The 27,727-nt window shown below is 36.9% G+C and overlaps 1 protein-coding gene across 4 annotated transcripts in view; it reads left to right on the top strand.

Annotated features, from left to right (window-relative positions):
- etv1 (ETS variant transcription factor 1) overlaps positions 1–17,077 on the top strand; it is a 29,652-nt gene extending 12,575 nt beyond the window's left edge. For 2 of the 4 annotated variants that reach the window (XM_015052789.1, XM_015052791.1), the window contains 8 exons: positions 3,983–4,112; positions 5,051–5,227; positions 6,134–6,381; positions 11,681–11,749; positions 11,850–11,918; positions 11,995–12,164; positions 14,739–14,840; positions 15,524–17,077. In XM_015052789.1, the coding sequence (XP_014908275.1) occupies positions 3,983–4,112; positions 5,051–5,227; positions 6,134–6,381; positions 11,681–11,749; positions 11,850–11,918; positions 11,995–12,164; positions 14,739–14,840; positions 15,524–15,745 (1,187 nt within the window). In that variant the 3' untranslated portion in view covers positions 15,746–17,077. Of the gene's footprint in view, positions 1–3,982; positions 4,113–5,050; positions 5,228–6,133; positions 6,382–11,677; positions 11,750–11,849; positions 11,919–11,994; positions 12,165–14,738; positions 14,841–15,523 lie in introns of all 4 variants that reach the window. The other 2 variants (XM_015052788.1, XM_015052790.1) reach the window with 1 other exon arrangement.
- Positions 17,078–27,727: the final 10,650 nt, after the last annotated feature.

The following is a 27,727-nucleotide window of genomic DNA, read 5'->3' as shown; positions in this document are numbered from 1 at the left end:
GTTTTTAAGTGGTTGTAATCTTCTCCTGTATCGGTTGATAATCAAACCGATGACGGTTTTAATCGTGACGATTGAAGCTCAGACGTCATTCTGACTCTGTGCCGTCTAAACGAGCCCCGTCAAAAGGTCTCCCCTCAGGAAGTGTCTTTTTGACCTCCGATCGATGACCTGGAAAGGTCAGGCCCCCAGTGAGGGCTGCGAACGACCCCTGGGGCCCGGCATGCGGGGCCGTGCGGTCGGGCCCCCAGGCGCTCGGCGGACAGACCCCTGCACACCCAGCAGATGTCAGGCAGATTAGAGAAAAACCCAAAACAGCTGCTGGATCTCAATGTTTGTTCTGCAGCTTCACTGACAGTTCGTCAAGTTTCCATCTCTCTTTCTGCTCATGCATTCTGCACTGCAAAGATATCACCACGTACTTTTGTCTAGTTTATATGTTTCTTTCCTAATATCCCAATTTAAAATCCACTGAAACCAAATAGCTTTTTAAGTCACTTAATTAGTTAATATACTCCACCTTCGTGCCAATATAACACTGCAAAAACTCAAAATCTCAGTTTTATCTTTACCAACTGAACCATCCAGAATGTTCTCAGTAATCAAACAAAATTTTTAATTTTCTTCACTAAAATCTGTTAATGCTGCAAAAATATAAAATCTTACCAAGTATTTTCTGTCTAGTTTGTAGTTAAAATATCCAAGTGCACTTGAAATAAGACAAAACAAACTACAAGTAACTTTTCATCAAGATATACAAGATTATAAAGTCAATAATTCCTTAATATTGATAACTAAGTACTTGTTACATTATAACATAGGAATCAATCAATCAATCAATCAATCAACTTTAATAATATTAAAGAAAAAATTCTTTATTTCAGGTGTATTATTTATACTGTGTCCAATACTGTGTCCAAAGTGTGGCTCAGGGGCCATTTGCGGCCCTCGGAACAATTCTGTGCGGCCCTGGATCAGGCTGCTGATGCAGATTTAAAAACAACAGGGAATTTTTCACTGAAAACACAAAACATTCATCCAGGTTTTTGCTTTGAATTTAATTTATTTTAATAATAAAGATCAGTTAAAACAGAGTTTAGTGCATGGTTTGCTGCTTTTGGCAAACCTGCAGGACTTTTTCCGTTTTTTGTTTTAAATATACAATTTACACAAATCTGACTGCTTTGTTGTGTGTTTAGTTTATTTAACAGATAAGAATAAAAAAATAAAATAGCATGCTGTTAAAATTTTGTGGTTCTTTCAACTTTTTTGACCCCATGCAAAACGTTTGGACCACTGACGAAGACCGAAATACCAAAACACGTTAGGATTCTGAATTTAATCTCAAAACACTAAAAAATACTTAGTATGACTGAGTGTGTTTTAAAGTGTGATGTGTTTGCTTCCACCTCGAGTCGGAACCGATTCCCTTTCTCATAAATCTCAGTTTAATCTCAGAATTTTGACTTTTTTCAGAGAACTCTGAGGTTTAATCTCAGATTATTTTCCCTGAGGTCTGACTTTAATATCAGAAATATGATTATTTTCAGAGAATTTTGACTTTAATCTCCAATTTCTCAGAATTCTGATCTTAATCTTAGAATTCTGACATTTTTCTCATAATTTCAACTTCAATCTCAAAATACTTGGTATGATTTTGTGTCTTTTTTTTAGTGTGGGATCGCTTCAACTCACGAGTCAGAACCAACCCCCTTTCTCATAATTCTCAGTTTAATCTCAGAATTTTGACTATTTTCTGAGAATTCTGAGGTAATAGATAATTAATAGATAATTTTTTAATAGATAATTTTCTTGAGATTAAAGCCGAGCCCGGCTTTAATCTCAGATCTCTTTACTTCTTTACTCTGACTTTACGATCAGAATTCCGACTTTTTCTTGTAATTCTGATTTTAATCTCAAAATACCAAAATGCTTGGTATGATTTGTGTTATTTTTTGAAGCGTGTTGCCGTTGCTTCCAGAACCGATCCGCTGTCAGCGAGACGCGGCCAGGCAACCCGAGCCCGGCTTCATTCTGACCGACTGACTGGGCTTTCCTTCAGAGACGCAGTCGATTAGATTAGCGTTGATCATGACTCGAGATGATGGGATGTTAATCAGGACTGATCAGGCACTTAACAGCCTCTCAGATGGACCGGGCTCACAGCGGGGGCCGCAGGGCCCCCGGCCCCGCCCGGCCCGGCGGATCAATGCGCCCGTTGTTGTCGTCTGGAACGTATTGACAGCCTGCTGAAAGCAGATAAAGTATTTATAGGGGCCCGTTTTATGATTGTCATATTTCACCAGCAGAGAACCGGCAGGAGAAACAAACGAGATTTGAAGTGAGTTGTTTGTTTGTGTCGGTGACGTCCTGAGACGTCAAAATGGAGGACAGGTGGAGTCTGTGTTTCACTGCAAAAACACAAAATCTTACCTTACTACACACAAAATAAGACAAAACTAACTCAGAAGTATCTTTTTATGTATTTCCCAGTAACTGTCTTATACACTGCAAACACAGGTCCAACTTTTATCCCAGATTATTAACATCTCATTCATAAAAACCTTCATTTGAACTACGATAAGCATAGATGTTGTTTAAATCTGGAGACGATCAATGTCAAATTTATTCATATATCATTTCAAAAACAGGTTTAAACTGCGCCAAATGCTACACAAAAACACTAACAATAATAAATTACCGTAAATTGGTGAGGAGATGTTTACTTTTCCGATGAAGGAAAAAGAAAACAAAAATACATTTCTCTCAGACAAAAATTAAACCCATTAAGAAAGGCTACACTGTAAAAAAAAAATCTGTAAAATTTACGGTAAAATACTGGCAGCTGTCACAACTATCAGTGTTTTACCGTAAATTTTACAGATATTTTTTACAGTGTAGTATTCATCAAATACGTCCATAAACTTGTAAATCCACTTTAATTAGAGTGAGAATAACAACAACAGACAAAGGAAAGATTAAAACTAAAGTAACAATAATAATAGTACAAAATAAATTGAAAATATATATTGAGGTATTTCAACATGGATCCAGTTACTGGTTTCCATTTAGATTTAAATTTTTTTTTCCATAATGTTAATCTTTATTTAATTCTGTCTCTCCAGTCCATAAAACTGGGAGTTTATGTTCCTAACCAAGCAGAACTAAAACATTTATTTGCAATCAGAATTAAGACTTTAGTCAATTATTTATTGTCCTTGTTCAAGGAGCTTGTTTTAAGGTAAATAATTCTTTAATACTGATTAAAAAGTTCTGGTTCCATTGGCAGATAAATTTATTTACAACCAGATATTTTCCCCATGTTATTAGTGAAATAATCAACCAGTGGAACCAGAACTTTTTCACCAACATACATGAATTATTTACATAAAACTAGCTCTTACATCTTGCTGATCTCATCTTACTTTCACATTAGTTTTGTCTTAATCAGATGTTTGCACTAGAAAAAAAACCTTAATGATTGTTTGTTTTTGTTGTTTTCTGTGTGTAAATTACACTGTAAAAACACTAAATCTTACCAAGTAATGTAGGTCTAGTTTTTGTGCAAATAAGACGAAACTAACTTACAGGTAACTTTTTTGTAAGATGTAGAAGCTTGTTTAAGTAAATAATTCTTTAATATTGATGAAAAAGTTCTAGTTTTATTGGCAGATTATTTAACTTATAACAAGATAAGTTCATTTAACTGCCAAAAGAACAAACTCATCAATATTAAAGAATTATTGAATTAAAACAAGCTTCTATATCTTGCTGAAAAGTTATTTTTAAGTTCATTTGTCTTATTTTAAGTGAAATAATACATTTTCACTAGAAGCTAGACCAAAATTACTTGGTAAGATCTTGTGTTATTGCAGTGTATGAGTTTATTTTTCCTCCTGAGCTCCTTAGAAATGTTTTAACTTTTAATATTAAACTTGATGTGACGCCGTTGTGATTCAGGTGTGTTTGTCTCTTTGTCCCGCAGTGGCTTTCCACGGACTGCAGCTGAAGATCAAGCGGGAGCTGCACAGCCCGTGCTCAGAGCTGAGCTCCAACTGCAGTCAGGAGCGGCCCTTCAAGCTCCAGTATGGGGAGAAGTGTCCGTACAGCATCAGGTGGCCCGCCGCGCACTTCACCTGTTAAAACATGGCTGGCGCTTCATCTGAAGGGCTGTGCACAAGACGCCCAGATGAAACTTGTTACTAACATGAAGGAGTGTTCATGAACGTCTATGTTTGAATGTTTATCAAGTGTTATTTGGTAAACAAATGAAATAAAGTGTATTTATTTGGCAAATTTACCAAATAAAGTGTTATTATTTGGTAAATTTACCAAGTAAGTGTTATTATAAATAATAAAACTTACTTATAATAATAAATGGTAATAATAACATTTATTTGGTAAATTCACCAAATACATTATTATTTGGTGAATAACGACACTCGTAATGCAAAGTTTACACTTTTAATTTACTTTTAATCAGAGTTGGGTAGTAATCACAATAATCAATAAATCAATTAATTGTATGATAAATTAAGATTAGCTCTATAATTTCCATTTGCATGTTTTTCTCTCTTTCTACCAAAACCTTTTTGACTAAAGTCTTCAGTCTGATGTTTTGGTCTGAACTAGCCATTTTTGTTTACAGAAACTTTATTTATTTGTTGTTTCTGCTGTTTTGTTTATTTATTTCAGATAATTAAAATGTCTTCCAGTTCCAGTGTTAAATGTTCATTAGAATTTGAAGTTTTATTCTTACATTATTATCGCTAATAATATTACCTGAAAATGGCACCAAAACAACAACATTATCATTTATCAATAAATGATAATGTTGTTTTGTGACCAACAGTCATAAACATAAAACTCCTTCATGTTTATTATTGCACATCTTTTCAAATAACCAAAACTTGCATTGTTGTAACATGTCCAGCTTGGCTACAGTAACTTATTTCACCTCATCTGTGTCGTTCTGGACTCGGTACCAGAACGTTCTGGACTCGGTACCAGAGCGCCACAGTTCCCTGACATCTGGGTTGTTTTGTTGCCGCAGTGCCTATGAGCAGAAGCACCACACAGGAATGAAGCCCTCCAGCCCAGTGACGCCCCCCTGCAGCACCCCGGTGTCCCCCCTGCACCATGGCTCGCCCACGCCCAAACCGGACCGGACTTACGCCCACATCCCGCCCTCACAGCCTCTCCCGGACAGCGCCTACTCCATGGACCACAGGTACCGCCGCAACGTCACCATTAACCCGCTGGTTGCCCTGACAACGGACCGTAATGGTGCCACAGTGTTTATTAACTGGCCAGAGGGGAAAACAACTTTGGCAGAACATTATTGTCCTATTAGCTCTAGATAATAGCAAAACACTCAATCTGAGAGTATTTGTTTCTAGTTTCTACTGCAAATATCTTCTTACACTTGAATTAAGACGAAACTAACGTAAAAGTAACTTATCAGGAAAATATAGAACCTTGTTTTACGTAAATAATTCCTTGGTTTTCATGAAAAAGTACTAGATCTGTTTATTGCGCCGTTACCTAGCAACCCCAGCCAAGCCCAGGCCGTTACCTAGCAACCCAGTATTGAGTCCATTGGCAGATTATTTCACTTACATTGAAATTGTCTTGTTTTGTAATGTGTTTTTGAAGTGTAAAAAGATACTTTAAAAGGCCACCATATGGCTATGAAAAAAAGCCCTTAAAAATAGGATTATTTACCTTTTTTGTCTTTTACCAGCAGCATTTTAGAGTTGCTCTGTCTCTTTCATTGAGATTTTTTCTCTTACAAACTTTCATTCCTGCCTTTCTGAGGGGAAAAATTTGCTTTTTTTTTTTTTTTTACAAACTTCCAACAGTGTCTTCAGTCAGAGACTTCTTCAAATTCGCTGCAATACAGGCAGCTACAAGAGATCTCTCCTGCCAACAGCCATCACTATAACTAAGAATTTGAGTTAATTTGAGTTTAGTATCTTTGAATTTGAGTTCTTTCTTACCCCTCCTACAACTTAACAGTGTTGAAAAATACTTAAAACAATTAATTGCTTATAGAAAAAGTGTTATTTTTCTTTTTTTTTTTTATTTCTCCCATTTTTTATTGTGTGCCTGATGTGTCTGGTGACTGTTTTCCCAGATTTCGACGCCAGCTCTCTGAGCCGTGCCACTCGTTTCCCTCCCCGCCGACGATGGCCCGGGACAGCCGGCCCATCTACCACCGGCAGCTGTCGGAGCCCAGCATCCCCTTCCCCCCTCAGGGTTTCAAGCAGGAGTACCCGGACCCCCTGTTCGAGCACCCGGCCATGATGGGCGCGCCGCTGCCCCACGCCTACCCAGCCAGCATGATGATCAAGCAGGAGCCCAGGGACTTCACCTACGACTCAGGTGAGAGGCTGACGGCTTGATTTCACTTTTTTCACCCGCAGAAGATTCATTTCATCAGCGAGAGGCAATAAGCAATAAATCAGTTAATTTGCTTTTCTCATTTTTTGTCTAATTAAGTTAGCTTTAATTAGTTCTTGGAGTGGGTTTGCTAGTTTTTAAATGTTTAGTTTCAGTTTAGTTTGTAGCAGTTAGTGGTAGCTTCAGTTTTTCACACCTAGCTTGATTTAAAAATTTCAAAAAGGCTAAAGCAAGTTTCTTTAGACATTATTATGTTATCACCTTTTTAATACTTGAAAATGGTCTTTAAAAAACAATTTTATTGTTTATCGCCATAACTTTTGGGAAAATATATCGTCCAGCAAAATTTGTTATCGTGACAAAGAGGGAAGGTTATTATTGTTAACTAAAACTAAAGAAATGACAAAAGCTGAAACTGAGAAAACATTTCTGTTTAAATAAATGAATTAATAATAAATAATTAATGGGGAGAAACTATAGCTAACTGGAATTATATCTAATGTTTATTCAACATTACATATAAGCTCATTTCAATTGCGATTAATTGATTTCTTACCTAAATCCAATACTTAGACCTGTTTGAACACCTATAAATCAACCGAAGTATGAAAAACTAAAACCACCACTGTAACAACTAAAAACTAAAACCACCACTGTAACAACTAAAAACTAAAACCACCACTGTAAAAACTAAAAACTAAAACCACCACTGTAACTACTAAAAACTAAAACCACCACTGTAACTACTAAAAACTGAAACCACCACTGTAACTACTAAAAAAAACTAAACTGAAACTAAACATTTAACATTTAAAATTAGACAAATAAAACCAACCTGTAATGAAAAAGCTGTCATAACCCTGCTGAGAGGAGACATTATGAGAGGGGGCGTCGTTATTGAGTTTGCCTGTGATTAGAGCCGGGGTTCTGGTCGGGCGTCTGCGTTGTTCGCCACTTCCTGTGGAGCTTTAATGGAGAAAAGGAAAGGAGAAGAAGAAGAAGGGCTGGTTTCAGTCCTCCCACTCATGCTAGCTCCCTCTGGTTGGACACTAACGGGAGCTAATCAGGAGGCCCGAAGCGGCGCCGCGGCATGAATGAACATCCGCCGGACCGCTGGCTTCATTCACAAGCAGAGCCAGAGCTGCGTCCAGTTAGGAGAGAAAACATCGATGAGTTCAGGAAAAGAAACTCATGTCTCCTCACTGCGACTCCATCTGTGTGCCAACCAGCCGCAGTAGCTGTTTTTTTTTTTTTTTTTTGAAAAACCAGATAACTGTGAATTTTTGGTGTTTTCTCGCTCACCATAGATGCGCTCACCAGGTTTCACAACTGTGTGGCTTCTAAATACCAATTAACACCACTGGATGATGCCAGAAGAAACACATGGCTGCTCTGCTCAGACGTCTTACAGACACGCTCTGCTAAAATTTAACAACATAATGAAGGAAGTCTGGATCTCATATAAAAACTTAAAAAAACAAATAAAAACATTTAATTATAATCAGAGATGAATTGATCTGATATTGATAGCTGTATCGGTCCTGATATTGATCTATACAGTCTAGTTCTATGCTTTCAGCTCTGAGTGGCGTCATTCTTTATTATTTATTTTACATTATATTTAGGATTTCTAATAACAGTCTGAACCATTTGAAAGATGGTTTATTTTTAGACGTTTGACCAATTGTCTGTGAGTTTCACTTTCTTTATTGAACAAATTAAAGTTGTTTTTACAGGTTTCACCAGGTTTGTGAAGCTATTGGTGAGTTTAAGTGAGGTGAACTGGTGCAGAGTTAACAAATTCAGAATATTTATGACTGTGTTTAAAAAAAGGAAACATTTTAAATCTATTCAGCGATGTTTTTCTGTATCGGATCAGTTCTGGCCGATACTAAACCTCAGACATCTGTATCGGTATCAGAAATTTAAAAAGTGAATCCTTCATTACCTAAAACTGATTTTAGGGTCACGATTCAATTCTTGGTTCAGAAAATGTTTTCCAATCAGAAACCAATTTTTCTATTCTAGCAGTTTACAGATTCTGTTTAAATTAAAAAAGGAAAATAAACTATATTTAAAGAAAAAATAGGTTGTGCATAAAATAAAATTACTAGTATTAGGTTAGTTTAGCTGCCTGCCTTTTTCTTAAATTAAAAAAGATTTTTTTTAAATTCAAACAAGTTTTTAAAACCAAGAAAAAAAATCAATCAGAACAGAGAAAACGTGCATACATAATTATTTACCACCACTTTTCTGTTTGAAAAGGAGCAGGAAGAAGTGAAAACTTATTTAATCCTACTCCTTACCTCAGTTTAATTAAATATATAACCTACTGACTCAATAATTATCAAAACTTTGTAATTAAAACCTTGTTATAATACTAGCGTGCCTGTTCAATACTCGGGGCAAAAAGCCAACAAATAAATGATCTTACATTGAAAAAAAGGTTTAAAAATACACGCCCTGGGTGATTGGATGACGCAAAAACAAAACTTAAACATGTTTTAAACTTGATTTTTGAGCATCAATTCCCAGGACTACAAATTGTTTGGTTTTTTTCAACAACTTTCTACATTTCTTTTACATTGTAAATGGTAAAAACAATCAACAACGTGTACTAGTCCAGTCAAACAGCATCAAACATGACATTATGAATAAAACTAAACCACATAAAGCACATTTTTGGTTTGAAAGCGAGTCCAGCTGCAGAGCAGAGACAGGATGGAGGATGAGGGTGTTTATTAGCTGCATGTCGACAGGAGCAGGCCTGTCGGAGAGGATGGGAGGGGAATCCTAATTTCATTAGCAGCAATTTCCTCTACAGGCCCATTACTTTGATGAAGCTCAGAGAAATGTTTATGGGCCTAAATGAGGGCCTCAGTGTATTTATTGAACATTCGCTCTGTTGCGTTCGTTCGGCTGCTTTCTTCAGCGCTGTAACTTTACACTTTGTCAGGAAATGGATAAAACATTTCCAAAGTGTTTGATGTAGAAAAATTATGTGATTACATTGTTGTTGTTTGGAATATTTGTTTTTTGTTGAGGATATCAAATGTAAAATTTCTGAATTTCTTTTTCATGCTCTGCTTTTATTTTACAACGTATTAAAAGTTTGTTTGAAACTTAAACAACAGCTTTGCTGCAAAAACACAAAATTTTACTAAATGTTTTTGCTCTAATTTCTGCTGCAAACATCTTTTCCTTGAAATAAGACAAAATTAACTTACAAGTAACTTTTCACCAAGAAACAGAAGCTTGTTTTTAGTAAATAGTTTTGTAATATTGATGAAAACGTACTATTTCCACTGACAAATAATTTCATTTATAACAGTTTTCCTGCGTTTTTGATCAATATTAAGGAATTATTGACTTAAAAATAAGCTTAGATTTCTTTCTGAAAAGTTACTTGTAAGTTAGTTTTGTCTTATTTCAAGTGTACTAAGATATTTTCACAAGAAACTAGACAAAATACTACTAAATATACTAAATATTAAACACAAAGAGTATTGTGCTATGGCCCAGTAATTCCATCTGAATGTTTACGTAATTTTTTTATTTCAAAGTTTTGTTATATTTTCCTTCTCGTGTTGAAAGCAGGAGCATTAAAGTTATTGATTAGGTTAATTTTTATTATTAATGCAGATCAGAGAAGCCATAGTTGACAGCTTCAGCTAACATGTGAGTGTTTCATTATTCACTATTTAGCCTTTTGGCATTTATTTCAAATCACTAAAATACACTAAAAACGTGAGTTTGGTTTGGAAACTAGAGAGGGTCATAGATATTTTTTAGTTTAAATGAAAATGCTGGTTTAATTTTGTGGCTTTATATATATAAAAAAGGATAATTATAAGTCTTTTCTGGGTAGTCATTTATCTTGAAACATTCTTTAACGTTAGCTTCTGCTAGCATGCTATCAAAACCTTAAATAAATTTAAAAAATGGCTTTAACTTTTACATTTAGAATTCAAGATTTTAATAAAATAAATGTTTCTTTAAAATTTTAGGTACAATATTCAAGAAAATTAAAAGCTAATCTGCTTTAAGATCTTGTCTGGGTTTGATGTGTAATAACTAGAAAATTATTGCAACAGTGCAATCTTAACTTGGACCAGCTTTAGAACATCTTATCAATAGGACAGTAGAATAATGAATGTGTTAAACTGAATAAATAGAAATGTAATCTATCCATGTTGTGTAATGGCAGATTTAGCTATATTCATCTTTAGCTAGTGTAGCGCTTTAGCTAACATGCTGCATATGGAAACGACAGATAATAATACCCTGTGGTCTGATAGCTTATTTTGTCCAATTAAAACTGTGGAATGGCATTAATAATTAATTAATTAGTAATTTCACACATTTCATTTTTTTTATTTAGCCTAAAAATATCACTCTATTAGCTTTAGCAAAGAAGTACTAAAATGATTTTCTGTAAAAGAAATGAACTATCTTCTACCAATCAAATTTGATTAAACTGGTTAGAAACAATATTAGAAAAAATATTAATTATATCTAAATTTCAAATATTTTTGAAATGGCCACTCCTGGTCTGGTGAGTTAGCCGTTAGCTCAAACTTTAGCTTATCTGCTACCACAGTACAATGTTTTGCAAAATACGACCTTATCACCAGCAGGTCATCTTACTTTGTTTTTTTTATGAGGTGAAGGTGTTTGTGAGAGGGAATTACATTGATATAAAAACAATTTATATCAATTTGAAATGATTTTCAGGAGGTATGTGACCAACAAATATCATACTAGCTTTAGCTTACATGGTACAATTTTTGTTAAAGAAAGAAACACCTGCAGTCCTGATAAGTGGTTACAAAGTAAAAGGTGGAAACAATGTCAGCTTATGATATGAAGTGGCTTTTCTTAAACCATTTTCTTCGGTTAATTTCCACCATTGCACAGGTATCTTTTTGTAAAAAACCGACGCTAGAACCAGCAGGTTTGTTCCAAATCAAAATAAAATAAAACTGTAGCAGCATTTTATGTCCCCACGTTATGAAAACCTTACATCATATCAACACGTGTTTGGGTATTGTGTGACGAACCAGTGGAGAGGCCCAGGGCCAGCATCGCAGTGAGATACAGTTCGCTCGCCTGTGGCTACAAGGCGTTACAATGCCGCTGCTGGAGGGCATTTTCTTTAATCAGCGCCGCTGGTGCATTGATTGAACAGGCTGTGGCTGCTCTCAGAGAGCTGAGATCGTGTTCTTAATGCCGCCTTTGGGCCCTTTAACACCCACTCTCGTTCTTGCCTGGCTTTCAGCAGAAGTGCCTAGCTGCCATTCTGTCTACTTACGGCAAGACGGCTATCTGGCTCACACTAACAGGACTGAAGGTACTAACGAAGACGCCTGCTGATGTCGTAATGCTGCTTCATGTGACGTTTCCTCTCTCAATGTGACATTAAATTGATCTAATGTCTGTTTCTGTTTAAGGTTGCATGTTTGACAAAGTGGCGAGGCACTTCTACGACGACACCTGCGTCGTACCTGAAAAAGTCGAAGGTGAGTCAGCGGACATTTCTGAGCATATGCGATCTGTTTTTAGTGTAAAATGATGAATTTATTCTGTTTTCTGTAGGTGACATCAAGCAGGAGGCGGCCCTGTACCGCGAGGGCCCGTCCTATCAGCGTCGAGGCTCGCTGCAGCTCTGGCAGTTCCTGGTGGCTCTTCTTGACGATCCGTCCAACTCACACTTCATCGCCTGGACCGGCCGCGGCATGGAGTTCAAACTCATCGAGCCAGAAGAGGTAAAAACCTCAGAAAAACCAAATATTTATGTCATATTTGGCAGGAAATTGTTTCTTTATACGGTTTTTAGTAGTTTTTACTTAACATTATGGTTGAAAACTGAGATTTTTGCCACTAATATTTATTTACACCTTGTGGCAGGAAGCACACTTTGCTCTGATTTGGGGCTGAAATGATTACTGTATGTGCTGTACAATGGCTGCTGGAAAAGACAAGTGTTTTGTTGTTGACTTTACGTTCAGAAACCACTGGCTGTGTTCTTGTTGGTTGTGCAGGAGGCTCCACTTCTGCTTTTCAGTGATGTATGGTTGCAGCCATTTTCATATGCGAGTGTAAACATTGAGTTGGGGCTCTGACCAGAAGCAGCTTATTTGGACTTATAGTGACAGGAATTCATGGTAGTTTAAGTTAAATCTCACTCGATATGCAGGTTTTTAAAAGTCTATGTCTAAACATAAGACAATAAAGTCTGTCTACGTTTATGTAAACCTCTTTACTCTAATTTCCATTTGCATGATTTATTGTTTTTCTCTTTTTTTTAAAAAAGTCGATGTCAAAAGTCTTCATATTTTGGTCTCAACTAGGCCAGTTCTGCTTACAGAGACTTCATAGTTAATGTTATTTGTTGTTTCTGTTGGTTTGTTTATTTGTTTTGGATATTTAAAATGCCTTCCAGTTCCAGTGTTCAATGTTCATTTGAATTTAAAGTTTATTGATCTTTGTTCTTACATTATTATGCCATTATTGCCATTATTTTACCTGAAAATTGTCTCAAAACAGCAATATTATCATTTATCACAATAACTTTTGGGACAGTTTATCATCTAGCAAAATTTGTTATCGGGACAGACCTATTCACCGGTTTCTCTTCTTTTGTGTAACAAAAGGAAGTGGAATAGAATAAAAGCTGCCTATGGTGGGTTTTTTGTAATATCATGAGGTCAAAATGAGAATTTAAAAGCAAAATCAAACAATGTGAAATTATAAATCAGTCAAAAGACGTTTTCCTAAAAGCGGTTAAGTCTGGATCTGTGCATGCCCACTCCACCCACAATGGGCCTCAGTTACTGCTGTGGGGGTCCGGTCAGCAGGGGGGAGAGTAGGAAGCAGGAGACAGATGAGCAGGTGGCAGCGGTCCATGGAGCCCGGCGGTGTGTGGCGGTGCCGGCCAGCCGCAGCCACCAGGGGGTCCATTCATACCATCAGGTGACGCAGCAGACAAACGCGAGCTAACGGCACCTGGCTTTACAGGTGTAGGATATAAACAGATACGTGGAGCATCGCAGAAATCCTACCAAGGATTTTTGGTGTAGTTTCTAAATCAAATATCTTAGTCCACTTGAAATAAGACAAAACTGACTTACAAGTAACTTTTCAGCAAGAAAACATTTTTCCCATGTTAAAAGTAAAATAAAACGAGATCTTTTTCATAAATATTAAGGAATTATTTACTTTAATCAAGCGCCTATGTATTACTGAAAAGTCACTTATAAGTTATTTTTTAATTATATGATATCTACAACTAGTGTAATACTTGGATATTTTGTGTTTTGTAGTGTAGTAAATTTGCCTAGACTTTGATAATACAGTTGCTTGCTAAAGTAATCACACCCTGTAAACTTTTATCTTTCACATACAGACAAAAACTGCAACTATGTCTTTGTAAAATAAAATCTTTGTGATATAAATATTATCAAGTTCCAAGATTACCAAGATACTTGTGGTACTTAATACTTGGTACTTGGTCAGGTGTTATTGGTACAAAGAACCAATAATACTTGGTAAGATTTTTATGATTTTTGTGCAAAACACAAAATTGGACTAGTTTCTAGTGTGAATTCTTAGTACAGTTTAAATAAAATAAAATTAACTCATAAGTAACTCTTCAGTGAGAACTATGAGATTATTTTAAGTCAGTAATTCCTTAATATTTATTTTATAAATGTAAAAATGTTCACCAAGTTATAAACTGCCAGTGGAACTAATACTGGGTTGCTAGGTAACGGGTTGGGCTTGGCTGGGGTTGCTAGGTAACGTGTTGGGCTTAGCTGGGGTTGCTAGGTAACGGCCAGTGCACGTTGATTGTGAAGTAAATGGAACTATTAGTTTTTCATCAATATTAAAGGAATTATTGGCTCTGAACAAGCTGCTACATCTTGCTGAAAAGTTACTTATAAGTCAGTTTTGTTTTATTTTAAGTGCATTAAGACATTTCCACTAGAAACTGGACCAAAACTACTTGGTAATATTTTGAGAGAGAGCAATGAAGCTGGAATGAGAGAAGATGGCGCGAGCGGTGTTGTGAATTTGGACGCGGTGCCGGATGGTGGGTGGTCTGCTAGACAGGTGCTGTAACATCTGCTGCCGCCTCAGCTGGCCGCGTTGACAGGCTGCTAATGAACACATCCCTGGTCAGGTCTGCTCAGGCTGGACGCAGAATAATTACCGTTATTAGGACAATACAGATTAATAAGTTTGTTTAACATCTCAGCTGCTGCTGCATGAGAGGGAAACCACCTCTGAATGTCTGGGATTGTTTTCATTTTGTTTGTTTTTGTTTTTTCTTGATAAAGGTGGCGCGTCGGTGGGGGATCCAGAAGAACCGGCCAGCGATGAATTATGACAAACTCAGCCGGTCGCTTCGCTATTACTACGAAAAGGGAATCATGCAAAAGGTAAAAGAAAGTCTTCATATGCATCTGCAGAATGTTTTTACCTTTAATTTACCTATCAAACTCAATGATACCCAACTGATTGTAAATTCCACTATTTTTATTTTTAAAATTTTTGTAACCGTTTCATGACATACATTGATATCAACACTCCGTTGGCATGTACTCTTGTTATTCCCATTTTGAAGAGAACTGGGTGAGTGAGTATTAAAGAAAATGAAAATAATGTCTCAGTTATAATTATTTATTGTAAAATCGTAATCTGACCAAAGCAGATAGCCATAGCAGATTTTAGTCGACTCCCCATGTTTACATTTGTTATGGTGGCAGAAATGGACATATCTTTTATTATTTTGTAATAATAAAACTTATACAACCTGCAAGTAACTTTTCAGCAACACATTATTTCTCTTATAACAAAATATTTTTCCCATAAGTGAAATAATCTGTCAGTAAACCAAGACTTTTTAAATCAATGTTGAGGATTTATTGATTTAAAACAAGCTGCTATATCGTGTCAAGTAAGTTACATTTAAGTTAGTTTTTATCTTATTTCAAGTGTGCTAAAATATTAGCTCTAGGGACGAGACAAAAATAATTGGTAGGATTTTGTGTTTTTGCCGCGTAACACAAGCATTTGTCTCGACATCAAACAGGGAAAAAAACTCGTGTTTTTTATTGACCAGGTTGCCGGGGAGAGATACGTCTACAAGTTCGTGTGCGACCCGGAGGCCTTGTTCTCAATGGCGTTCCCCGACAACCAGCGGCCGGTGCTGAAGACGGACATGGAGCGCCAGATCAACGAGGAGGACACTGTGCCGCTGTCGCACTTTGACGAAAACATGGCGTACGTTCAGGAGGGGCCCTACTGCCAGCCACACCCCTACAGCGAAGGCTACGTTTACTAGCGACACACACACCTTCACTCTGCCGTGCCGCCCGCCTCCTCCATACACCTGAGACCGTCATGTCCTCTGATTCACAGTCGCTCCGGGAAAAAGACTGAACACACACACACACACACACACACACACACACAGAGTGGCACTTCCCTCAATCTGCCCAACATCAACACACTCACTCATCTTTGCTCTTGTCTTTCTGGCGTCCAGAGAGTGCACTTTATGGACAGGAACAGCACCAGAGTCTGTGTGTTTGGCGTTTTACCCGTTTATGTTTGTACATTACAGCTGAACGCATTCTGTTTATCTTTATTTTTTATTATCATTTTGAGCATGAGGCTGGAACTTCGGTTTCCTGCAAAAGGAACTCGTCTCTGCACACGTGAAGCAAATAGAAGAAGGAAAACTCTTGTTTTGTCCTAATGCAAACATCTTCTACTGGAAATCTAACAATGCTTCCACGGTGATGAGATTGTTCTTTGAAAGACTGACGCGATGGTGGAAAAAAAGGACATTTTTAGCCGTTTAGGTGGGAACTTCCTCGCCTCCAGGCTGACCCAGCTCTCTGCCATGACTCCAACCAAACTGTAGATCTTCATCATGTAGATGTTTTTGCTGTAACAACATCATTTCCTCATCAACTAAAAAAAAAAAAACCTTGTGGGTCACAGCTACGAGGATGCACTGGAATCTTTTAGGATAATCATCAGAGAAATAACTCAGTTGCTGTGTAAAAAAAAAAAAAAAAATGATTTGTATTCATTTTTCATTCAGGTGTTCAGTTTTTCAGTGAAAAACAGGTGACTTCTATGTACAGTTAAAATTAACTCAGAATACCTATTGCATCCCCAAATTCCAGTAAGTGGATTTAATCAGCAAAAGAAAAAAAAAATTAAATATTTTTCTTTACATTTTTTCAGTTCAGTTCCAGGTGAACGCAATGTCTTTGTTTCTGGGAAAAATAAAAAATAAAAGTTGCTTTGCCATCATTAGTTTGCTTTTTGGTAAAACAAAAAGAGCTATTTAGAAGTTTATAATGTGGTGAAATAAAGGAAGTCGTGTATAATGTTGTATAATCAGGTACTTGCACATTTTGTTGCTGCTTCAAATTGTAAGTGTATTTTCTAGTCAAGATAAAAGGAAATCAAAAAACTGAAAGCGTTTAGCAACTTTGGCCTGCTGCTCTGGATTTCTGTTAATTTTGTTGTTTTTTTTTTATTTTTAATTTTTTTTTCATCCATGCATCCAGAAAAAAAAAACGTCTGGTCTGTCTGTTTTTGGAGGTTTACATGTGTGGGATGAGATTGGCAATAGGAACGTTCTGTAATAAAATAGTAAAAAAAAAAACTAAATTATGTCCACTTGTTAATGCTTACATAATTAAACAATCACATGAAAGGTTTTGTCAAAAGATTTTTGTGCTTTGTTTGACAAAGGCATCATTTGGTTTCTGGTTTTAAAATATGTCACAGGTTTAAAGGGTATGATTTAAAAGTAACTAAATTTTTCCATCACACTTTTCTGTGGTTTGAATTCCTACAAAACTTTACTGACCAAATCAAGGAAATTTACCTGCCTGCCCTCCCCACGTCATTAAAAATCAGTTGAGGGGGAAAACTGGATAAATTAATGCTTAAAATTCGCTTTTAGATAAGGACAAGGTCTTCTGAAAACAAATATTAGCAAATGCTAATTAGCTAATGCGATAACGGTTTTTTGCTAACTTTGAAAACTGTTAGTGCAGTTACTTTCCCTTAAATAACTTTAAAAATTTCTGGAAAAACTAAAAGTATTTAAAGAAATAACTTACTTGGCTGTTTTGTAAACATTCAGACAAATAAAGTTCGGCATCTCTGTTGAAGTTTCGGTTGTCACGTAGTTAGACGTTTATGTTCATGCTCTTATTTTGAAGTGGCGATTTACACACCGGTTCCGTTTCCTCCCATCACGTTGTCTCCGTTTCTTTTTCCCTAACAACTTTATTTCAAACAATAAAAATACAAGAACAAAATAAAACATCCACAATAGAACAACATATAAACATTAATACCGTAGAAAAGATTAATTATGTTAAAATAAATTCATGTAGTCTTTCAAGGGCATAATTTGAATTGAAGTTAGCGCTTTAGCATTAGCTTCTGTGCTTTAAAGTTAGTAGCAACTAACTTTTTATTTACATGTAAGCTTTACACATGGGAATTGCTGAAAACACAAACTCGTGCTTACTTGAATGCTAAATGTTTTGGATTTAATATTTAACTAAATCACATTAGATAACATGGAGTAACACAAAATGTTTCAGAGATTAAAAACAGAAGGTTTTATATATATATATATATACACACACACACACACACACACAATACATTTAAGGTTTGTGAAGACATTTTATCTCTCACTAACAATTATTAAGTTTGGGTTTCTGAGTTTCATTCTGAAGGAAACTAAAATGTGACGACTAGCAGATCACGGCTTCTTTCCTAATTTCTAATTTAGTCTGGGAGAAAAAAAAGCACAAAGCATTTAACCAAAATGACACCTCAAGAAAATCAATGCCTAATTTAAGACACCACTTTTTCATGTAGGTGAATTGTTTCTGTCTTTTGTTTCTCACACACACAAAAACACTGCCTTAAAGTTATTATTTCCTTCTTGAAAGTGTCACTATTGCTAAAAATCAATGACTAATTTAAGGAAGCATTGTTTAATTGCTTCCACTGATGGGAAAAATGAAAACGGATGTGTAAGTAATGAAAAAAACCTACTTGCCTTAATTTGTCAGAGCAGGTTACAAGCCAACCCCATTACAGTCTCTTCTCTTGGACTTATTTATTGATTGTCTGTAGTGTTGGGAATTGGCCTTAACTTAAACACCTGATTGCTTCCCTCAGGATATTTAACAACATCTAATCTGACATATACACAAGAAAACAGCTGAGCAGCTTTTAATATGATCAATGTGATTTTTTCCCCTTAAAAGTTACAATAGCTTTTTAAAAAACTCTAATGTGAAAAATAACAGCATAAATGTATTATATAAAAACAAAAAACAGAATTTTGTAGTAACTGATAATTAACAGATCACACTTGTTTAAGAAGTAACAATGCAGTGTAATTTTTCTGCCATTTTTCAAGATGCATTAAATTAAATCACACATTTATTTTACCTCTGTGAGTCCAACCACAAAATGAATATTTTCATGGATTAAAATAAAATAAAATAAAAACCTCCAAATGCTAAGTTTTTATTTTAAATGAGACTATATTGAGTAAAAAAAAATATTTTTTTAGGTAGTTTGTGTTATATTTCAAAACATGGGATTTCTTTTTCTGGACTTTTTGCTGTTTTAGATGCTTTTAAAGTTGTGCGATAAGGAATTGTAAAATATTTAGAGGAAGAATATTTTAGTGACTTTTAACTAAAATATGTTTTAAAACCTAAACTGCAACATAAAATTAAGAATTTAAATGGAGTACACATCATGCAAATCTGTATTTTACAGCTTATTTTTCCCATTTTTATTTTCTTTGATTATTTTTAAGCCTACTTTAATACTACCTAATCCAGTAAATAATTAGTTTCAAAATGTTTATCCGTGAATTGAGCCATATAGAGAGATTTTCCTGATGTGTTTTCAAATATCAGTGTTTTTTATGTGTCCTGTTTTTGTTAGAAATGTTTTACTGGAGGATCTTTTGCTGTTTGCCTCGGAGGCTTGCCTGCGGTTTGACGTCTGCTGTTTAAATGAGCTTCACGGTTTCGGACCAGACACAAATGACTGTGGTATAAATTCAAATGCCCATCATTGAAATCTGATGCAAATATGTCGGTGCTTTAAATATGCGGTGGCTTTCCGTGTGAGCTGCTGCCCCGTCCACCTCTGCAGCGCGCCGAACAGCCTGAAGGTCACTCGCAGGATTACTTGTCTTACACCTTTTAAAGGCGATCTGTCGCTGAGGCCGAAAATCACCATGCAAATCCTGTTATCTGGCCCCCGCTCAGGAAATCAGGGCCTCGGCCTTCAACATATTCACCATTTATGGACATATGTTTTACATCCTGCGCCACCGGCCAAACCCTTCCCACCTCTTCTGCACTCCCAGCTAATATTGTGTGTATCTGTAGCTGTGAATTGTGGTCCTCCCCCACTGTAGCAAACAGATGGCCACTCGATTCTTGAGTCATCACAAACCCATTACGAGAGCGACTCGTCCTCAGCCAGGCCGCCCTGATTCGTGCCCGATGGCCCTCGCCAGTGTTTGCTCAGGCTCTTAAGTCATCCTCGGGCTTTGTGACACACTGTGTTTGCTCGGGTTAAATGGCTTGTGTTGCCCACGGTGTCCCCTGATTGGCTGTGACACGGCGGTGTTTGACAGGCGAAACCACACCGAGCCGTCCGCTCTGCCCCAAATGTGTTTGGCTGTTTGAAATAAGTCGCCTTTTTTGAGCGCCATGTTTACTCACCAGAAAGCCCTGAGTGTGTTTCTATCTGCGTTGCCGGGGTTTATCAGTGGCCGGGCCAGTGGGCATAAATCATTCAGAGGTAATTCAGAGAAACAACATGGCTTCCAGGAGGCAAAAGCAGGGAAATTATAACGCTGCGATAATGGAGGCGCCTATTACTGCTGCTGCTGCTCCAGTTTAAGATGGAGAGGGGAATGATTTTTATAATTTACAACGCTCTATGTTTGCGAAATCTGACAAAATGCACCTCTGTAATGACAAACTTCCAGACCTATGCCTATTTTAAACACGTTTCCCTTTTTCACCTCTTCTTTTTGATGGTTAGACTGCCATTTCAAAGCTAGCTCAGGTCAGCCTACTGCTGCAAAAACTGATTAAAGTTCACATAGTAGTTAAGCCCATAAGTTTATTAAAACATTGTTTTAATAATCTTTAATCTTTTTTTCTTCTGACTTGAGGTAGTATTAATGTTTCTCTGTGGAAGGAGATAAAGATTAAAGTAGTTTGCATGTTTTGCAGATTTAAGAAAAAACTAAATTAACTGCAGAAACACAAATCCTCTCCAAGCAGTGCAAATATCTGAGTTCACTTAAAATAAAACTAAGCTAACTCATAAGTAACTTTACAGGAGCTTGTCTTAAGTAAATTATTCCTTAATACTGTTCAAAACGCACTTATTCAATTGGTTCATTATTTCACTTATAACATGGGAAAAGTGAAATAATCTACCAATGAAACAAGCACTTGTTAATCAATATTGAGGAATTATTGACTTTAAACAAGCTCCAATATCTTGTTGAAAAGTTACTTGTAAGCTAGTTTTGACTGATTTCAAGTGTAGTAAGATATTTGTACCAGAAACTGGACCAAAATTACTTGTTTACTCATCTTTTTATATCTACCTGCCTCTTCTTTCTTGAACTAAATAAATTTTCCACCTAAATCTGCCAGTGTATGAATAACTTTGGGTTTTTTTAAGGTTTAAAGTGGTACCAGTTGTTCTGAATCATACTTTATTTTGCTTTCCCTCCTTCTCAACACAGACAGTGACAGTAATAAATAGCCTCTCTGGTCCAGGTTTAGAAAGCTGTGAAATTGGATATTGAGATGCTCTCTGGAGCTGCGGGTCGGGAGTAGCTTCAGACTAGACTGTGGGAATCGTCTAATCCGATCACCGGGAATGTTAGATGGGCTAATCGCCTAACAGGCTGCGTCTCTTTTACCCATGGGCCGGCGTAGGAACTGATGCCAGGCTCTTGTATGAACGGGTCCTTAGTTACACCCAGACTCACTGGAACACATTAATACATCATCCTTCTCCAAATATTAATATATCTAGGTCATAATAGCACAATTAGGTCTGTCATGATAACAAACTTTGCTGGACAATAAACTGTCCCAGAAGTTACTGCAATAAACAATAACTTTGTTGTTTTGAGACCATTTTCAAGTAATGCTAATAGTAATGCAAGAACACATTCTCAAAGATGAATAAACTTTAAATACTAACAAATATTTAACACTGGAGATGGAAGGCATTTTAAATATCAAACATAAATAATCAAAGCAACAAATAAAATTAATTATTGTACAGTGTATACAGAGGTAAAACGAGCCAACATGCTGGAATTCAGCTTGGGTTGCTAGGTATCGGATGGAACTCCACTGGGGTTGCTAGGTAACGGATGGAACTCCACTGGGGTTGCTAGGTATCAGATGGAATTCCACTGGGGTTGCTAGGTATTGGATGGAACTCCACTGGGGTTGCTAGGTATTGGATGGAACTCCACTGGGGTTGCTAGGTATCGGATGGAATTCCACTGGGGTTGCTAGGTAACGGCACAGGCTAGAGGTTTTTGAAACAGCTAATTTTCCAGACAGCAAAAAACATGAACTCGTAACCTAAATAACATCAAGGTCTCTGTTTTTAGAAGCAGCAGAGATCCAAATGGAAATATAAAAACGTGCAAAATGTGAATTTAGTATAAAAGGTTCTCTTCAATCGTTAGTTGTTTGGGGATATTTAGGTGCGTCAGTTCATTTTATTTTTTAACAATATTTTCTGCATGGTAAATGTCATTCTTTTCATAGAAAACATTTTGAAGTGATTCACCGTGCTGTAAAAACATCATTTTTAAGCATTAAGCTATCGTCCGAGCTCCAGTTCTGCTCCTGGACTTCTGGTTTGGCACGCCACCACACCACCCGTCTCTTCACCTTCCACAATGTCGTTTGATCTCGCCGATTGCTGTCAGCGCCACGGATCAGCCTCACCACAGACCTCATAGCCACAGCCACCCAGAGAGCTGGCCAGCCATCTGTCGCCAGGGCCCAGAGTCCTTGTGCGGCGAAAGAGGGCCCAACCCCGCCCCACCCAGCCGCCCCTTCAACCCCCTCCTGGAGCCCATTAGCTCTCCCTAATGTAGCCAGCGTCGCTCCAAACGGGTCCTTCACAGGCACAAAATGGACCCCTACTTATCCTACTTAATTCCCAAATGACTTCTCTTTAGCATATATACATAATTTATCTCTCACTATTTGTCCCTTACAGCTTAGCAAATACTCAAGTTTATGTCCTTTAAGGTTTGCTGCTATATTAGATTATTCTAGATAAGAAGAAAAATGTGCAAAATGGAGGGAAAGGAAAGCAAATGAGGTTTAAATAAGAATACCAATGTAGATGAAGACAGATATCACAGGGTAAATTTAGACTACCTCACATTCATAATACCTAATGCCCTTTAAATAGGCTTAAGAAGAAGACTAGAAATAGTCTCTAATAATTAATTACTCGCAGAAGATCCTCTTTTCCTTGCTTTCCTTTCTACAGGCATATTAATTCCTTCTCTGCGAATATGTGGCAGCCATGTCAAATCTACTAAATAATGCACCTGTTACTGCACACCTTAATTTCATAAGGAAAGAGAAATTCACCAAGTTCTTGCTGGTTTATTTAAATCAGGCACTTATATATATATATATATATATATATATATATATATATATCCTTTATTCCTGTTATAGTTTGTTTTGTGGTATTGTGTAAAGTTAATAAAGGTTGAACGTCTGCAGATGAGATGTTTGTGTGATTAAATGAGATTAGAAGGAATTGTTTTGGATGCAACTATTCACTCATTTATTCTGAAATGTTTTGGGTGTTTTTGATTATAAATTGTACCTTGACTTCTGCTCTTGAAGTCAGAATAATAAACTGAGGAGCTTAAGTTTCTCACAAACCCTGACTTAGAAATCCAATATGGCTGCCGGAGGGACAGAATCAGATAACACGTTAAACTGGATGACACAACACTAATTTTTACACGTTTTTGTTCTGTACTCATGTACACATTTATGGCCTGCAGCAGTAATTATATTAAATCAGATTATTCCCCTAAAAGTTATTCAATATCAAAGGCTTACTGTCAGTTTTCTTCATGTGTCATCTTTCACTGCCTTTGAATTGCTTGAAGATTAGACTTAAAGAATGCTAAAATATGGGAATAGTTGTTTGAAACACATCAGTATGTTTTTAATAATACTGGAAAAGCAGCAAATCTATAACTTTTATAAAAATATGTTTTTTGCATATTAAAACTGATTTCATGTTGTGACAGTTTGATATGAGGCAGATAATCTGTGAAAAGATTGAGATCCTCCACATCCCACTGCTGTTATTTCAGTCTGCAGAAATGGTTAAAAACAACCAATCAGATCCAGGAGGGGGGTCTTATTAGTTCTGTCAATCAAGATAGTGTACGCACTGATCAACTTACTGTTGCAGGAAAACTTTATCCGCCATCATTGGTGGTCATGCTAACTAGCTTGATGCTAGCTGTAGCGTAGCAGAAAGAACGGAGGAGGCTGGATTAGACGAACGTTAGCAACTTTACCCCTGGAGAGACTAACGTACAAAAAACAGAAGTTTGAGGAAGTTTCATCTTCATTTTATTCATTTGTTGAAGAAGAAAACCACGTAGATGAAGGTAATTAATTAGATAGATGAGGCCCTGGTAAATAAGACTAAAGAAAATTGTTGGTGTTTGGAAATTTAATCGTTTTTTCTTATTGTACCATCTGAGAGCCTTTATGTGTGTTTTTTATTTCTCTTTGTTTTGTCTGGTTGGTTTGCCTGTTTGGTCATTTGTTCCTGACTAAATATTTAGATCATACGTTTATTTATGTACAAATATGTGTGTGTCATGTGTCTGCTTTGTATCTCAATCATTAAGAATATAACAAATGTATGAAAATTAAAATAAAAATAATGTTTTTTAAAAAAGGAGGAAGCTGTACAAGAGCATGATTGACAGTGCTAAGCTCCTCCTCCTGGCTCTGACTGTTTCTGACAGAGCTGAGTATTTGTTCATAAAGGACCAAAGGGAAAAGGCAGAGGTTGATTTTCTCTCTATCACGACATTGTGATAATTTTAAGTTACATACCGCAGCTTTCAATCAAACCAAACAACCAAAAGAAAACTGTTTTCCAGAAAGAAAAAAATAGACCTTGCTGCAGTAAACAGACATATTTAGGACTCCCTTCCCAAACATGTAATAAATAGGAGTGACAAAGATATCTCTGTCACTCCACGAAACCTGCAAAACAAGCGCTCCTTTCTCCTCATAAGCCTCCTGAGAAACAAAGGCGTAGTGTGATAGCGCAGGTGGCTCGCTTCCAGCATCGCCTGCAAGGACGAGTCGAGGAAATGCGCTACAATCTGAGCGAATGCAGAGACACAAAGGCTGCAGGGTCAGGCCGCGGCAGCAAGCTGACCACCACCAAACCGGTCATGTGCGAGGAGATTCACTCCGGACCCCCGGCGTCTTGCTTTGGCAAACAGAGTGCAGGGGGAGCGAGCGCTGAGCCAGGACAATATGTTTTTTCAAACGTCCCTCCGCCAATTTTTATTTAGCTACAAGCTGGCACGTCTGAGGAGCCCGGCGCAGCCAAGACGGTGCATGCAAGCGTGATTTTCAAGATGTTGCAAACATCAGGCTCCAATATGACGCTGACCTTGCTAATATCCAATAAATCGCAAATGAGTTGTGTGTCTCTGTAATGACTGCTCCAGTGCCGCTTCTGATGAAGCATTAAGAGCTGGTAGTCAGAGCAGAAAACAAATCAACAGGTTTATTATTTACCAGGAAAACTGATGAAATAAAATAGTTTTCTGAAATAAGAAATTGGTTACTTTTCCATTTTGACTCAATTTGAGAGGCCAATAAAGCCTAGTAGAGATTGAGTGTAGACACAGCAGTAATTTTGCTGGCTAGCTGTAGATTGCAAATCACGGCGAGTAAGGTGGAAAGATAATAGTGGAGCTCTATATTGAAGACCTGCGGTACAAAGAGTAAGGGGGGAGAGGAAAACGGCGAGAGCAAAAAAGAGAGGGGGCTCTTTATTTATTTATTTTTGGCTTTTTAAAACAGATGGTTCCTTATGTGCTGAGCGGAAGTGTCTGTTAACTCAGTTGGCTCGCGACTGGTGGCTGCCGGCCAGTGACAACAACGGGATCGGGGAGTGTGAGCAACAGTGCAGTTTGCTTTCTTCAGATGCTCTGCGAACAGAAGGATGGCAGCCTGTAAATACTGTTGCACGGCCACCAGAACGCGCCGGCGCCCATCGCACTGCCGCGGCGACGGAGGCCCGCCTGCCTCGCTCTGCCTCCCTGCAGCAAAGTGTCACTCAGATAATATGATAAGGTTATTTTTCAAGTTATGAACTTTTAAGTGGTTGTTGTTTCTGTTGTTTTGTTTGTTTGTTTTGGATATTTTTAAATCTCCTCCAGTTCCAGTGCTTAATGTTCATTAGAATTTGAAGTTCAATGATCGTTGACAATGTGTTCTCACATCATATTATTACCATTATATTACTTTAAATTGGTCTTAAAACAATATTATCGTTTATCGTAATAACTTCTGGGACAATTTGTTATCGTGTCAGATTTACTTCTTCCTTTGTGTCCTCTCCCATTTTATGTGTTTACGTTACACGCTCTTTCTGTCCTTCCAGCTTCTACCACTGTCCTACTGTCACCAATCTGCAGAAATGCACCGCTCACGGTCAGAAACAACCAATCACAGGCAAGAAAAAAGGTCTTAGTGTGCTGTCAATCAAGCTCATGTAGGCGCTGCTCAATACGGTTAACGGTGGAGAAACAACTTACCTTTACAGAAAAACCATTTATCTCTTGTCTATGCTAACTAGTTTAGCATTCATGACAAGATCTACTGCAGCATAGCCGAGAGAAACAGCATACACAAGCATGATTGACAGCACTAAGACCCTCCTCCTGGCTCTGATTCATTGTTTCTGACTGAGCAGCAAATCTCTGAATGGAAGCACAGGATGAAGAGTTTGACTTTCTTATAAAATACTGTCACAGCATATAGACAATTTTAACAAATATGTAAAAAAAACATATTTTTAATAAAAAATTACATGCTGCACCTTTAAAAGAGATACAAAAATGAGATTAGAAGGAATATTTATATGTCTGAATTTACTTCTAAATCAGAGAAAACATAGCTTTGCCTCTCTTTCAGTTGATTTCTATGACTCACTAACAGTTAATAACAGAAATTTCTCTCCAGGTAAAACCAAACAGGATTGGTTGCATAGACTGGGCCTGAAGGAAAAATAGTTTTAAATGTAGAGTAAGAAATAAGTGTGCATGTCCATATTTCCTTCATGCAGGATAAAAAATTTATTTCATTCAGTAATAGTAAGCCCACTCTGTCCAAGCGCTCAAATTTTGTTCTTCTTTGTTTGTTGCCAGGCCTCTCCAAAGCTTTCCAGATGGTTCTGCGATACAAACCATCTGGAAAGTCCACAAAGAAACCAGCGTTAAAAAAATAAAATCCATAAAGAAACCAGCGATAACCAACAAAAAAATAAAATAAAGTCCACAAAGAAAATGTAAAGTTAAAAAAAACTTTGAAGATAATTGGATCAAAGTGAATCTTCTTGGGTCATCTGTAAGTTTTTAGTAACCCCTGAGTTGGTTGTTGTTACATCTTAAATGTATTGTAAAGTATTCCAGCCATGTCTAAAAAAATACTGTTAAAACTGAAGTCAAGTTTATTTGTGCAGCACATTTTAGCAACAAAGCCTAGAAACATAATAAAGTTATCAGATGAAATGATATAAAGGTTCATCCTGGCAGGTATCTTCATTACTTTATAGTCAATCAGTCCCTCCAGTTTCTTGCGAATTATCATGGAAATGCACACAAAATAAACAAAACCCAGCACTTTTTTCCACTAATACATAATTGGGAGTTTATTGCAGATTTTTTAATCAAAAATTGTCAAAAACTTTACTTGTCCTAAACAGCTGCTTCAGCTTTAACTCATGTCAGATTATAGTCCATGATTTATACAGTGAGTAATAAAAAGTCGCATTTACCGACATAAATAAGCACAAATATTTCCAAATTAGTACCACAAACACTTTGATTATTATTGCAAAAAAATCACAAAACAATCGCAAAATCCTGGAGGGATTGAAAAGATGCTCAATAATA

This window comes from Poecilia latipinna, unplaced genomic scaffold (genome assembly GCF_001443285.1).
Source record: "Poecilia latipinna isolate Pla-1442-1.1 unplaced genomic scaffold, P_latipinna-1.0 Scaffold1133, whole genome shotgun sequence".
Lineage (NCBI taxonomy): Eukaryota > Metazoa > Chordata > Actinopteri > Cyprinodontiformes > Poeciliidae > Poecilia > Poecilia latipinna.
Note: the sequence above shows the minus strand (reverse complement) of the source record. Positions and strands in the feature narration are given on the sequence as shown.